Here is a 16,391-nt window from a genome sequence, read left to right on the forward strand (position 1 = left end):
TTTCTTCATTGAATTTGAAAATAATGTCTCTTGAATACATTGGAGGTAAAACTCTGAGGTCTGTTTAGAGCTGCCTCTCCCTCAGTTTTGGTGCTGAAACAATTGTGTTGGACCATTTTATAATAATGCTCTCCTGTTTAAGACATACAGTTGGAATGTACGGGGACGCCTGGGTGGCTCAGTTGGTTAATCGGCTGCCTTAGGCTCAGGTCATGATCCCAGTGTCCTGGGATCGAGTCGCACATCGGGCTTCTTGCTTGGCAGGGAGCCTGCTTCTCTCTGTCTCTGCCTGCCACTCTGTCTGCCTGTACTTGCTCTCATGCACACTCTCTCTCTTTCTCTCTCTCTGACAAATAAATAAATAAAATCTTTAAAAAAAAATTGGAACATACGTTGTTTTAACTGTTCAGAGTAATAGCAAATGAAGTTCCTGGATCATTTCTTACTTGGAAATTTATGCAGCAAAAACTCGTGTTAGTTTCCAGTTTTATTTGTTAGTATTAGCTAGTTGATACCAACTGGTGACTGAGCTAACTCAGTAAAACTGAAGGGAGAGAAGAATGAAAATTTATATAAACAAGTTGAGATCCTGCCTACTCTCAGACCACATAACTGCTCTGTTTTTTTAATAATGCAAACATAGCATTCTAGGGAGAATATTAATAAAGGTAGTTTGACCCTCAGCTTGTTCATGCTTCCATATATATGATTTAAGTTTTCTTTTTTAATGGTAGGGATGAATAATCCTAGCATTGTAGTTCTGAAGGTTTATGAGTATTAACAGAATTGAAAGTTCTTCAAGAATTCAAGTTCTTTGAAATAGCTTCTTTTGAGATAAATAGAATATTTGAGGGTGAATTGCTCTCAGAGGAAGTTTGATTTACTTGCTGTTACTGATCATTTATGTGACCCTAATCAGTATCCTCTTAACTTCTCAGTGGTCTCAGTTGTTCTCCTAAGAGATTTTTTAATAACTTCTCCAGACTATCGGTGGTTGCTCCACTGTTAGGTTTTCCACTTGTCAGCATGCACATCTTAAATTAGTAAATTAAAGCTAGAGATTAAATCCTTTTGTTGTTGTTGTTGTTTAATTGCAGACTTAATTCAGTGCACAAATGAAATGAATGTGAACATCCCACAGTTGGCAGACAGTTTATTTGAAAGAACTACTAACAGTAGTTGGGTGGTGGTCTTCAAATCTCTCATTACAACTCATCATTTGATGGTGTATGGAAATGAGGTAAGCCCTATTTTTAATTAACCATACTGCTGTGATGACTGATAATTCAGCTTGATTCTCCCACTGAAATTTTAGGAACGACTTCAGCAACCAGTAATAACAGGTTAAAAGGGCAAAGTGACTAGGCAGAAATATAATTGTAGATTGTACAATTTGAGGAGATGGTCTGTAAGTTGGGAAACGAAAGTGGGTCAAAGCACAGAGGACTTATAATGGGATCAAGAAACAGAGATTAATCTCTAAAGGTAGGTTCTGTAAGGAGCACTGGTCTTTGTAGACCTTATGTGTAGACCTTATGTCTTTTTGCTTTATTGTGGCTCAGATGTCTGTCTCATTTCATACAGTCTCTGGAACCACTTCACTTAGTTGAAAGCTATTATATTGGGGACTAAGATGGCATTTGCTGAGAGGGACTGTTTAAGGGTGCCTTAAGCAGAGGTGTGTCTTAAGTCTTCTTTGAAGTCTTCATTCCCCAAAAAGTTAACAAAAAGATGTGTAAGCTTTTGCGTTTTAACATTGGAGAGAAATGTCTTGTTTTCCGTGATAGCCTAGCAACAGATTTTTTAGTTCTTATCTTAAATGGTTTCCTCAGCCCAGTATACTTACTTGTGAAGTTGAGTTAAAGCAAACATTTAAAATTATGTTAAAAGAATATTTTAATGCGTGTAGATAAATCTACATTTAGTATGCACTTTAGAAAAATGCAGCCCACTGGTTGCTGAGAGATGGCTTCTGGAGAAATGGGGAGGGACTTTAGTTATTGGTATTAGACTTCTGAGCATAATGACTTTCCAACATCCATCACTTTATTCATTTTGGGCTTTTCAGTGATAAAGCTCTGCTGTCAGCTTTGGCAGATACCAGAAAGCATCACTGAAGTTCAGAATTAAAGCAAGAATTTACCTATTTCATTGCAGCAGATCTTACTGTATGTGTATTTTGGTGTTCCCTTCTGGCCCTTGTCCAGGAGTTATTTTTTTATAGCTACAATCAAAATTTAGATAAAATATTACATTTAGCTTTTTTATATAACATGAAACCATAAGCTTTTCCATATTCTGTTTTTTTTATATTTATCATTTTTAGTGACAACCTAATGGGTCATATATTCTATAATTTTCTTAACTTTCCCTTTCCTAGAAATTTTGCTTTCTGATTATTATTATTATTTTTTAAAGATTATATTTATTTATATAAATAAGGAGGGAGAGAGGCAGACAGAGAGGGAGGAGGGGAAGCAGGCTCCCTGCCGAGCAGAGAGCCCGATGTGGGGCTCGATCCCAGGACCCTGGGATCATGACCTGAGCCGAAGGCAGAGGCTTTAACCCATCGAGCCACCCAGGCGCCCCCAAAAGTTATTTCCAGACGTGTTAGCTGAAATATGATTGCTTAGTCAATAGACTCGATCATTTTTAGGACATATGCTACTCAGTTGCTTTCTATTTTATTATAACCAGTGTACAAAGTCAATCAAAATATTTGGATATACTAGCTTTAATATAACTTGAAGCATTTTGATCTTAACTAGGGTAATAGTTTCTGTTTTTGTTGATACTTTGTTTATTTAAGATTATGATCATTCTGAAGAATTTCAGGCTTACTATATTTTTCACCTTTTTAAAAAATATTTATAGTTTATTCTTTAAAAAGTAAAAGCCACAAATACAACCAATTAGAATGCCAAATTAAGAGGAAAACTATTAGTAATGGCTTTTAGAGACTGTAAATAAGGTGAGAATATTAGAAGTAAAACCTTGACAAAGGCAAAGAAACCAAAATTGACTGTCATTCCTTACATTTGACTGACAGGAGAAGAGAGATGATAGCGTTTCTGTGTGGTTTTTAGATAAACCCATGTTTAATTTCCCTTAAGCTAAGACAAATGTGATGTTCTTCTCATTGACAGGTTTATTAGTCTTTGAGAAACTATGCATATGATTTTACTGTGCTGTTGGTGATGAGAATACTATCAGGAAAGGAGGAAAGTGATCCCCTGTTCTGCCCCTGCCAGGGGACATTTGTCAAAAATGATGGGGATGGTCTTGGCACCCCTAGACAGAGGCCAAGAATGCTTCTAAATATAATAATGCACGGGGCAAACTTCCCACAATAAAGAATTATCACCACTGAGAAGTGATATTGTCTTAGTATTTTAGATTAATTTTAGAGTTAATATTGTCTTAGTATTTTGTTCAAGATTTTATTTTTTTACTTCCGATGGGGAATCTTGGCAGAGGGAGAAGCAGACTCTCTGCTGAGCAGGGAGACCCGTTCAGGACTGGATCCCAGGCCCCTGGGATCATGATTTGAGCTGTAGGCAGACACTTAATCAACTGAGCCACCTGGGGACCTTTTGTCTTGGGATATTTTAACACTTTTTTGCAACCAGTCATTTTAGGGTAAATGATGAAATGTGAGCCTTCAATTTACAAATTGTTTTTCAAAATCTTGGCTTGTTAGTTTGAGGTGAAGGCAGATGAACAAGATTAGGGGAGTGATGGTGTATACCCTAATTGATGTAACCCTCTGCACACATTGGAAAAAAAAAGAAGGAAATCCTAAGGAGAAGTGAAATTGAAAGGAATTAGCTATTTTAGAGGGTATATAAAAAGGGAAGTTAAGGTTGTGTTCTGTGGTAAGTACTTCGGAGAGAATTTGGCAGAATTTTGAGATGACCTTTACATACATGCTGATCCAGCCATTCTACCCTAAGTTTATATCATGGTAAACTCCTATATGTTTGCACAGGGAGACCAATACAAAGATGCCTATGAAACATTGTTAATAATAGTGAAATTGGAAAGAACTTAAACATCCATGAAGAAATGAATACATAATGATATAGTAGGTCACTGAAGTACTAGAACATCACTTTAAATGAGTGAACTAGATCTACATATATTAAATGGATAGTTCTTGAGGAAAAGTTATTAAAAATTTTAAGCACATTGGAAAAGAATAAGTACAGTATGATTTTTCTGTAATTTTAAAATAGAAAAGAAAATTTGTACCTTGTATGAGTTAAATAGAAAAATTATAAAAATATGTGTTAGAGTGATAGATAACCTACTACAGAAAAGTGATTGATTTTGAAGAGGGAAGGAAATGAGATAGAAGGAGTGCTTCAATAGACTCTTTAATGTTTTGTTTCTGTAAGACGATCTAAAGTAAATATGGCCTCGGTTTAATCTGGACAGTGGGTGAGGGGATATCTGTAATACTGTTCTCTTGTATGATTGTAAGTATTTCATTCTTAAAAATGTCATAAAAGTATGGATCATCAGGTAGCTGTTTAAAGTAAAGATGCCACTTAAGTGTGATTAGCTATAGCTCTAATAATGCTGTAGTAAAGCCAGAATTTCTGATTCCAGGGTAAAAGTGCCTATTTCCTTTTATTTTGATGCTTATGCCAAAGCCATGAGCATTAGGATTTAATAAATTCCTTTGTGCTAGTGACATACATGGATTATGTATTTAGGTTTGGTAACTTGTTAGTAGGACTGAGAATGAGAAATTTAAGTTAGATAAGCTTAACAGAATGTGTTAAACACATTCCCTTCCCCATTGTTGAATTAGAGGTTGTTAGATGACATTACCTTAATTTGACATAATCATTTGTTTGTTTTCCAGCGCTTTATTCAGTATTTGGCTTCAAGAAACACGCTGTTTAACTTAAGCAATTTTTTGGATAAAAGTGGATTGCAAGGTAAAGACAATTTTTCATTATAGAACATCAACCCTATATGATGACTACTGCAGAGTTGAACTCTGTCTTTTAGCTGTGGAGGAATCACATATTTTAGTGAAAGGTATAAGGAGGAAAAGACTGCCTTTTAATGTGATGATTACATTGACTTTAGTGCTTGACACCTAGAACTCTAAGAAATAGAATTGGATAGTGGTTTCAGAGCATGGATTCTGGAATTTAACTACCTGGGTTTTAGTCCCATCTTTACTACTAACCAACAGTGTGAATTTGAGCAACTTACTTCACCTCTCTGGGTCTGTAGAGTCAGGAATAACGATAGCACTTACTCTCTAGGGTTGTAAAGAGGCTTAATCTAGTTAATAAATGTAAAGTGCTTACAACAATGCCTGGCACACAGGAAACACTATGTAAGTATGAGATTTCATTGTTACTGTTATTTTATGCTTTATTTTAAAAATGTAGCTGGGAATATTATATATTTTAGTAGCAAAGGTAAGTATGGTATGTTATTCGGATGAGTTACTCACTGATGCTCACATCTGTTATTTATTCTACTTTTAATTCAGTAACTTGAGATTGCTATGTGCTCCATGCATGTTCTGTATTACTGGGATCTGTTGTACTTAGCTCGAGAACTAGGCTGTTAACATTGTACAGGGTCAAATCTAGGAATGACATCATAAGGGACATACCATACGACTTGGGAATATTCAACAGTAGGGCTCAATCTGGGAAATGTCTTTGGAGAAGGGGAGATTTTTTGGGGGGCTTCGAAAGATGGACAAGGATGTGGGTTGGTTTAAGCAAAAGTACATAGATGTACACAGATAATGAAGGAGTATGGGATATTTAAGATTTGTAGAGCAAATGAATATGAATAGAATTTACAAGTGACGTATTGCAGGACATGTAGTGGCAGATGGCCTTCAAGAAGCTGTTTGGGGCCAAAGTCAGACATGGAAGATTTTTATAGAGTTGGGGTTTTATAATGCAGTGAGAAACCATCAGAGTTTTTTGATTTGAGGAAGAAGGGGAGAGGGAGTGTGTGTTATAAAGAAATTGCCATAGGTCAGTACAGGTTGGATTAGAGTGATAAAGTCTTAAAGACATTGAGACTGTTCTGGTCCTTGTTCTGGTCACTAGTAGAAAGATAGTGAGGACAAGAATAATATGTCTTGTGGAGGTAACATCAATGGAATTTAGTGACTAGCAGTGTTTGGGCCATGGACTGCCCAGTTCATTACTTGTTCACTTTGGGCAGATGGGAGTATTAATTAGAATGAATCAAATACCCTATCTTCCAGAGATTTTGGAAGGCCAGTAATCACTACATAGGACTGAGTGTTACAAGATTGATTTTTCTTTAAGAGGAGTAGTACTCTCAGTGGTTAAGAATAAATTAGCAGTAGAATACCTTTTTCAAGTAAAACCTTAAATAGAAACCAGAAATATCTAGCAGATAAAACTGGAGTTGGTCTCTTCTCAGGGATATGGAAGAAACTCTACTTGCTCGTATTTTTTATTGTTTCCCTTCATTCACTTCATTAGAAGTTAAGAATCTCTGGAAAACGGTTTGCAAACCACTACTCAAAAGCAGAGTATATGCATTTGTCCAAATGGGGAATTTTGGGTGCCTTATTAGCTACTGATTTTCTACTTTCTTAAGATGGAAATTAAGCACTTCTAGTAATAAGGTTTTAGGACTTTTGTTCCTTTTATGTAGAGATAATTTTTTAGGCCTTTTATTTAAAGCTCCTGTTCTGTAGAGAAAGCCCAGAAAGTAAATAAAAGCATGTGATTCAGTGGTTTTGACAAATAATTTTTTTTTCATATGTATTTTGTTGGGTGAAGTCTGTTATGTTCTATATGTGTGTGTGTGTGTGTGTGTATACATAATATATATATGGGGGGGTGTGTTTGTGTGTATGTATATATATACACATGCACACACTGGATGTTATACTGGGTGTGTATAAGTATAAATAAGCCTCTAGTCTAGTGAGTTAAACACTGTACATCAAAGAGGTAGAAACTAAACACGGAATAAGAGTATTATGGGAACACAGTGTTCAGGGAAAGTGTCAGAAACTAAAAGAGGTAGGGAATATATGTAACACCTTATACAATACAGTAGTAGTTATGAGAATATATGAGGGCAGTCATTTCTTTGTTCCATTTTGTTCATTGGTTTTTCTCCAGCAGCACTGAGTAGGCTCTCAATAAATATTTGCTGAATAAATGAATTGGTAATGGTGTTAAATCCAGTCACAAAAATGTTACCTTTTGCTATTGTCTTTTAAAAGTTGTAGAGATCATCAAATAAAGTGAAATTTATTAGATGAAGATGAGCTAAAATAAGATGGACCTGCTTTTTAATGAGTAGCAAAAATTGTAGACTCCTTGAGCAAAGCAATAATTAAAATAAAAGTTGCTTTTTAAACAACATTGATTTGATCTTATGTTGCTGAAGTTTTCAAATCTCGTGATTATGATAAAATCTTAGCGAAAGTTTTATCAAAAATATCCCTCTAGTTTCTTACGCTTTAAACTTGCATATTGCTGTTTCTTTCATTGTACTATGCAATAATTTTATGCACTTCTTACAAGATTGGCATATGTAAGTTTGGTAGTTACAAATAATACACAACTGAAGATTTCACAAGTATGAAAATTATTAAATTGCTAAATGATTTGAGGAAGGGGCTTATGGTCCCATAGGATGTTAAATTTGAATTATGAGGTTATCAAAGAGTGTTTAAGAGAACACGGTTTTCCAGTTGTGGTAGGAATGTTGGTTAGAGGTAAAATAGAAATATTTATTAGTGAAATTATAAGTGGGGGGAGGTTTTTCAAAGCCACATAGGACTTTCCTGACTTAAAACATGTGAGGTCTTAGAGATTTTAATGTAATACTATTATTAGTCACAATATACATCGTTAGATTGAGTTGGGATATCAAGATATTGTCATTGGATGAAATGAGTTGGTTTTCTAAGCAAATTGGGATTTCAGTAATTTGTGAAAACATTTTTTGTTTCTTACAGGATATGACATGTCTACATTTATTAGGCGGTATAGTAGATATCTCAATGAAAAAGCAGTTTCATACAGACAGGTTGCATTTGATTTCACAAAAGTGAAAAGGGGGTGAGTTAAGCTTTCTTTCTTTCTTTCTTTTTTTTAATATCTGGTGTATTTGGCTATTTTAAAATGTAATCCATAGAAATTATTAAGTTACAAATTGTGAAATGTTAGACCAGTTTTGAATGATGAATTTATATTTCTTTGAAGTACATCATACGCTTTTTGTGCTAGGATAACAGCTTTATTGAGATACGATTCACACAATCTAGAATTCACTCTTTTAAAGTATATAATTAAGTGGGTTTTAGTATATTACAAAGTTGTGCCACATTTCTGTCTAATCTCGGAACATTTCATCATTTCTGGAAGAAACCTCACACCCATTAGGAATCACTTCCCGTTTCCATCTTCCTTCAGACCCTGGCATCTACAAATCTACTTTGTGTTTATGGATTTGCCTATTCTGGATATTTTATGTAAATGAAATCATATGTTACGTGGCCTTTTGAGTCTGGCTTTTCTCACCTAGCAAAATGTATTCAAGTTGTAGCATCCTTGTTGCAGTGTGGATTGCTACCTGATACAACCTGGTATATAGATTTTTCTTGGGGTATATGATAGAAGAGCTTAGGAAAAAGCCACTAAAGGGGCACCTGGGTGGCTCAGTGGGTTAAAGCCTCTGCCTCTGACTCAGGTCATGGTCCCAGGGTCTTGGGATCAAGCCCCACATCAGTCTCTCTGCTCAGCGGGAAGCCTGCTTTTCCCTCTCTCTGCCTGCCTCTCTGCCTACTTGTGATCTCTGTCAAATAAATGAATAAAATGTAAAAAAAAAAGCCAATAAAGACATTCTTAAGGGGCATTGGTGACTTATAGCTCTAAAGGACTGCCCTAAGGGGAATCTGGCATCTGCAGAAATATTTTGATAAATGCCTTTCTGAATTTCCCTACTGCTCAAATCTCTAAGCAATTAACATTTTCTTTAAATTGTTCTCTTGAAATGTTAAATTATTAGACTTCAATGGAAAATTTAATACAAATGTAGAAATAACTACTTGGTTATTTAACCATTAGTTTTTAAAGATTTTATTTATTTATTTGAGAGAGAGAGTGTGCTTGTGAGTGCAGGAACAGGGGGAGGAGCAGAGGGAGAGGGAGATTAATCTCCAGCAGAATGCAGATCTGGTGAATGCAGATCCCGAAGTGGGGCTCAGTCCCACAACTGGGAGACCATGACCTGAGCCCAAAGCAAGAGTCTGATGCCCGACTGAGCCACCCAGGCGCCTCAGCTTTAAATTTTTATTTTTAAAAGATTTTATTTATTTGAGAGTTTGCCTGCACGTGCAGGGTGGGGTGGGGGGCGAGGAGGGGTGGGAGGGAGGCAGAGGGAGAGAATACCAAGCAGATTCTGGGCTGAGCATGGAGCCTGACTCAGCTTGATCCCATGAGTGAGAGATCATGACCTGAGCTCAAACCAAGAGTCAGACCCTTAACTAACTGAGCCACCCAGGTGACTCTAGGCATATCTTATTTATTTATTCATTCAATCTATTTTATTTATTTATTTATTTATTTATTTGTCAGAGAGATAGAGAGAGTACAGGGAGGCAGAGTGACAGGCAGAGGGAGAAGCAGGCTCCCCGAGGAGCAAGGAGCCTGATGTGGGATTCGATCCCAGGACGCTGGGATCATGACCTGAGCCGAAGGCAGCTGCTTAACTGACTGAGCCACGCAGGCATCCCACTAGGCATCTTTAAAACCTAAATGTTCTGTGTACTATTAGAAGGTGATTAGTTTGGAATTTACCAAAACTAAATTCCACAGATTTTGTTTCCTATCTTAAAGTACTTTGTTGTTTGTGAGAGGATAATTGAGGAGTTCGTCTTAAAAATCGGGTTCTTAATTCCAGTATTCTATCCCATGAACCATTTTCCATTTTGACTTCTATAATATTTCACTATAAAGTATGTTCAGTAAAACTAATCTTCAGGAATTTGTAGATTTCATATTAATAGACTTTTTAAAGTATTTTATTTATTTATTTGACAGAGAGACACACAGCAGAGAGGGAACACAAGCAGGGAGAGTAGGAGAGGGAGAAGCAGGCTTTCCACCGAGCAGGGAGCCCGATGTAGGGCTCGATCCTAGAACTCTGGGCCAAAGCAGATGCTTAACAACTGAGCCACCCAGTCGCCCCCATGTTAATAGATTTTTTAAAGTAGTAACTTTTTTCCTAATCTGAAGGGCTAGTTTTGAGATTGAGGAGAGTTGCTGCACTCTGTATTTAATAGAGCAGACTTTTTTATTATTTGGCTGAGAACAGCCTTGATTAATCACAATATATTTAGTATTGATATAAAGGAAACTACTCTTAAAGGGAAAGGAAGGTGAATCAAGGAGCCATAATTGAGTGAACCAAGAGGCACAAAATTGACAAATACACATACATATATATTTATCAGATCATGCATATAAGGAAGAAAAAATAATGGGACATTAGGGTATAAGTTGAGAAAGTGACAGCGCTTGAAATGTATCATATTATGGCTGAACCTCAGTGAGTTGTTTTATTTTTGGAGAGGATTTGTGTGGCAAATAGTGAAGTTTTACTTACTGGGGTAATAATTTTGTATGTTTGGTATATGTAAACCAGTATACATTTTAATAGAAAACAACAAATTGGCCTTTATAAAAGTTGTACCAAATTACTGACTTAAATACAATTACAGATACTTCTATACTCTTCCATCCTCATGAAAAGGTATCTTACTGGGTGTTCATTTTACACTGAGTGATTGAATAATTCAATAAATGGTGATGCTGAGCCTCTTTGTCTCTTAAAATGCAATCCATACTTTGTTCATTGCCTTTCAGTATCTTTTGCCCCCTTCTTATTTGGTATTTTATTCTTTCCTGTTGTGTTTAATGTTAAGAGGTCACAGGCTATTTATTATTTTTTTTTAAAGATTTTATTTATTCATTTTTAGAGAGAGTGTGCATGCACAAGCAGTGGGAGTGTCAGCAACCATGCATCCCTCCCTCCCAGGCTGTTTAGTCAGATTAATCTGGGTTTAAATTCTAGCTTCATTCAATTTTAGTAACATACTTCAGCCAGCTTGCTCACTTTTAAAAAATAATTTTATTTTGAAATAATCTCACTTCCAGAAATGCTGCAAGAATAATATAGGTAATATAGGTAACTCCGAGAAGCAGGAAGCCAGATGTGGGGCTTGATCCCACGACTCTGGGATCATGACCTGAGCCGAAGGCAGACGCTTAGTGACTGAGCCACCCAGGTGCCCCCAAGGATCTTTTTATTACATATCCATCGTGCTAATTTTTTTCCATATGGCACATACACTGATAGTATTTGTACAGGACAATGGACTAAATTAAGAACACTTCTTGAGGCTGAAGGGTTAAGGATTGATATCTTGGTGCATAGATAGCCTATTTGTACTGTTTGCTCTGACACAGTGGAGAAGCCTTGATTTAAGTTCTGAATAATTTCATCTGTAAGATGTAAAACAGGGATATTACTAGTCTGTTAGGATCGTAATAAGAATTAAATACTGTGTGTAATGCTTAGCACGTGGCAGACATTCCAACAAATAAGCTTTTGGTTTATTGGGAAAATAAATTGTTATGAGTTACAAGTATATTCTCTCTTATTTATTTATTTATTTATTTATTAATTAAAGATTTTATTTATTTATTTGACAGAGAGAGATCACAAGTAGATGGAGAGGCAGGTAGAGAGAGAAGGAGGAGGAAGCAGGCTCCCTGCTGAGCAGAGAGCCGATGCGGGACTCGATCCCAGGACCCTGAGATCATGACCTGAGCCGAAGGCAGCGGCCTAACCCACTGAGCCACCCAGGCGCCCCTATTCTCTCTTTTTTAAACATTATGAAAAGTTTTAAAATCTTATGAGTAGTCTTTTATTTTTATGGCTTTTCTCTTTTTAAGGATACTCAAAATGAGCTTTTCTACCTCCAAAATGATCAATTGCCTATTCTTGTTTTCATTGTATATATTTATGGATATAGTATTTTTTTTTAAAGATTTTATTTATTTATTTGACAGAGAGAAACCACAAGTAGACAGAGAGGCAGGCAGAGAGAGAGAGAGAGAGGGAAGCAGGCTCCCCGCTGAGCAGAGAGCCCGATGTGGGACTCGATTCCAGGACTCTGAGATCATGACCTGAGCCGAAGGCAGCGGCTTAACCCACTGAGCCACCCAGGCACCCTGGATATAGTATTTTATGTTAAAGTCTTCGATTCATTTGTAACATATCTTGGTATAAAAAAACGTGAGGTGGAGATCAGCTATATTTTCTAATAGAGGTATAGGATATTAAAAAATTAAGGTGAATTATTAACCAGTAATGGTTAAATGACTTTTTGCTTATAAGTACTGCCTTCTTTAAATAAAGCCTCTTTTTTTGTTATTTTGGTAAATACTTAGTCATTCTTCAATAATTCACTCAAACATTTCTTTGAGGAAATTTTATTTCTGTTGTTAGATTTTATGTTAACATGTCGCCTCCATGAGGGCAATATAACCTTAGTCATAATATATCTTCAGGACTTACCACAGTGTCTAAACATAGTAGGTGTTTAGCCGTTTTTGAAAAGATGACTAGAGCAATTTGTAAATAGTATATTAAATAGTTTTTTTTTTAAGATTTTTTATTTTATAAAAAAAAAAAGATTTTTTATTTTATTTATTTGACAGACAGATTGCAAGTAAGCGGAGAGGCAGGCAGAGAGAGAGGGGAAGCAGGCTCCCTGCTGAGCAGAGAGCCTGATGTGGGGCTCTGTCCCAGGACCCTGAGATCATGACCTGAACCAAAGGTAGAGGCTTCACCCGCTGAGCCACCCAGGCGCCCCATATTAAATAGTTCTATGAAAAATGGATCCAGTTGCCTGTAGATTGATCTTTTCAGTTGGTTATTAAATATCAGTCCCTATGTTTTCTTTTTAACATTCCACTTTTTGATAGTACTAACTTAAAATTGAATTACCTTGAATTCTGAATTGGTTTGATTCAAAGTATCAAGACACTACTATATAATGAGCAAAAGACAGAGTAACCCAGGTATTTTCTGTAAATAAGGACATGGGTAACCAGCCTTTAATCCATTGCTTTTTTTATTTGAGAAACAAGTATCTGAATTTAATTATAATGTATTTAATAAGTCCTAAAACTGGATGTTCTGTATGGAGTATGAATTGTCCTATATTTGGTCTGAATCATATTAAAGCACTTGGGTTTGTGAATTATTTGAGTCTTTTAAAGTCTAATAAAAGCATTTGGTAGTTGTGAGGATTTTTCTTAATTGAGAAATTTGAAGTTCTTTGGAAAGACATGATGTGAGAGCTACTTAGAGAAGGGGAATCAAAATTGTCCCTAGGGTTTCTGGTGTAAGTCCCTGGGGAGATGGGCACCTTTTACTGGGAAGATTTGGATTAGAGTAGAATTGGGCATAGTGGTACAACATTAAGGATTTTGTTTCGGAAATACTAGTTTTGACATGCCTGTTATTTATACAAGATGAGATATGAAGTGGGCAATTAGACATACTAACTTGGAACTTGGGAGTTCTGGTCTAGGAGTATAAGTCTGTCATTGGCATCTTGGCGATTTCTGTGTTGGGAATGACAGATTACTTGGGGGTTTAAGCATAGAGTAGAGGATGGGGCCAAGAACACTTTAAGGTACAAAACATGTATTTTAGAGGATGAGTAAAGAATGAGGAGCCAGCAAGACACGGAAAATGTGATAGTGAAGAAAACACTGTAAGTCTAGTCATATAATTTTAGACAAGTACCCATTGGAGAGTCAACATGGATTTTCTACTACATGACCTAAACTAGTGCATTTTAACTGAAGTTGAGAGGAGTGGCTGTTTATAAGTAAATGTAGGTCATTTGTAAATTAGAGAAAGTCTACACACTTTCTGGAAGTGATTTTTTTTTTTTTCTGACAAAAGGTTATGAACAGCACTGTTCTTGAGTGTAATATACCTGGGTTTACATAATGATCCTACCACCTATTAGTTCTCTGACCTTAAGACAGTCATATATCTCAAGGAACCTAAAACTTCATCAAACAAAATGGGAATAGTCTATCTATAGGATTTCGGTGAGCATTTGAAAAACATACACCAACCCTTAAAATGGAGCCTGATAGTCCCAGCTCCATGGGGAGTCTGCTTCGCTCTCTGACCTTCTCCTCGCTCATGCTCTCTCTCACTGTCTCTCTCTCAAATAAATTAAAAAAAAAAAAAAATCTTTAAAATGGAGCCTGATAGTTCATTGTGTACCTTAGCCCCAGGTACCTCTTATTTAGTGTTTTGGGGACTACTTTTGTAAAATTCTAGTTTTTTCTGACACTGCTAATATTTCTTATATCTTTAGACTAAATATCTAAAGTAATATTTAAATCTTTGGGAAATTTTAATAGAATATTTGAAGCATTCCTCTTAAATATCACATATTTTAATGGCTTATAAGTCATTGCTGTTTGAGTCATAAATAAAATCCCTTAAATAAAGCAGCGCTTCCTCTGACTAGAGTTCATCTCCTGGCTCCATCATGTCCTAAATGTTTAGTGATTTGAGGCCAATGATGATTTCTTTCTTTCTTTTTTTTTTTTAATTAAAAAAAAAAATCTGTAGAACTGCCCTTTACACATATGAGTGGTGTGAGGATCAGATGATTCCTCATGTGAAAAATGTGCTGTAAATCTGGCTGTATAATGTAAACTTTGATTTTTATGTCTAATGTTTTTACACTTTTTTTTTTAGTTCTTTGATGTTGGACATACAGTGTTTCCTGTTTTGTTTTTTCTTTGTATGACTTTCGTTGAAGTGTCAGGTTTGATAATGATTTAAAAATATGTGATGTTTTATAGCAACTTGTTTTCTTTAGAGAACCAGATGAGAGCTTAAAATGTAGATTTAACAACAATTCTTTTTTTTTTTTTTTAATTTAAAAACAGGGCTGATGGTGTTATGAGGACAATGAACACAGAAAAACTCCTAAAAACTGTTCCAATTATTCAAAATCAGATGGATGCCCTTCTTGATTTTAACGTAAGTTGATTGCACAAATGCTTTTATAAAAATTTAAGATTTAAAAAATATGCATTTATTTATTTATTTATTTATTAAAGATGTTATTTGTTTGACAGAGATCACAAGTAGGCAGAGAGGCAGACAGAGAGAGGAAGGGAAGCAGGCTCCCTGCTGAGCAGAGAGCCCGATGCGGGGCTCTATCCCAGGACCCTGGGATCATGACCTGAGCCGAAGGCAAAGGCTTTAACCCACTGAGCCACCTAGGCACCCCTAAAAAAATACATTATTGATCACAGTCTTTATTCTCAAGTTTTCATAAACTCTTAATTTTTTCACATTAATATCCTGTTTGGCTAAGGACTCTCTATAAATGTGGTCCCAACCTAGGTAAGTTTGAATTTTTATGAGTTTTTTAGATTTGCTCTGACTTGTTTGGTGTTGCTTCTCTAGCTCTAGAATTATAAGGTATACTAGCTAAAGAAAGTGATAGGTGAAAGGATTGATCTGAAAATAAAAATTTTTTTGATAATGGTTTTTAGATTTTAAAAATAGGTAAATATTTTTTATGAATAGCCAATATAATATTTCACCTTTGTCTGCATTGTAGGACCAAAAGCATATCAGTTATTAACAAATACAGGGAAGTTCAAGTACACTTGTTACACACACACACACACACACACACACAAAACAGCTTGATATAGGTATGTAGCTGTTGCTGAAAAGCATTGTGTTCCCTGAAAGTTTTATTTCAATGACCATTATTTAAACCAAGTTACCAGCCTTGTCATTTGTTCGTGATATGTGAGGTGTTAGCGTTTTCAAATCTGTTCTTTTTGGGGGGCATCTGTCTTGAGACATTTTTATTTTAGAGCTTATATAAGTACAAATTAGTGAATGAAACTTTGAAAATTTCATACTCAAATAGATTTTTCCTTTAATTTGTGCTATTAATTGATAGTCTTTAAAGTTCTTGAGGGCAGGGACCAGGTCTGCTTTTTCTCTACTATGTCTCCATTGTCAGGAGTGTGTGGTACATAGAGTGCATGTTGAATAAACAATAAATGAATTCTGTAGATGTTTCATAGACTGAAATAGGTTATTAAACTATGACTTACTGCCTGTTTATATGGCTTGTGAGCTAACAATTTTTATATTTTTAAATGGTTGAAAATAATTTTAAAGAAAATATTTTTGGCTGGTGAAAATTCTATGAAATTTCAATTCAGTTTCTGTAATAATATTTTTATAATACAACCAGGCTCACTGGCTTACATATTGTT

At 35.6% G+C, this 16,391-nt stretch overlaps 1 protein-coding gene across 9 annotated transcripts in view; it reads left to right on the forward strand.

Annotated features, from left to right (window-relative positions):
• The window catches only part of PICALM (phosphatidylinositol binding clathrin assembly protein), a 113,514-nt gene that overhangs the window by 42,841 nt on the left and 54,282 nt on the right, over positions 1 to 16,391 (forward strand). For all 9 annotated transcript variants that reach the window (XM_044258367.1, XM_044258364.1, XM_044258366.1 and 6 more), the window contains exons 2-5: positions 1,098 to 1,240; positions 4,871 to 4,946; positions 7,994 to 8,096; positions 15,033 to 15,126. In XM_044258367.1, the coding sequence (XP_044114302.1) occupies positions 1,098 to 1,240; positions 4,871 to 4,946; positions 7,994 to 8,096; positions 15,033 to 15,126 (416 nt within the window). The remainder of the gene's footprint in view (positions 1 to 1,097; positions 1,241 to 4,870; positions 4,947 to 7,993; positions 8,097 to 15,032; positions 15,127 to 16,391) is intronic.

Source organism: Neovison vison, chromosome 7, assembly GCF_020171115.1.
Source record: "Neovison vison isolate M4711 chromosome 7, ASM_NN_V1, whole genome shotgun sequence".
Classification (NCBI taxonomy): domain Eukaryota; kingdom Metazoa; phylum Chordata; class Mammalia; order Carnivora; family Mustelidae; genus Neogale; species Neogale vison.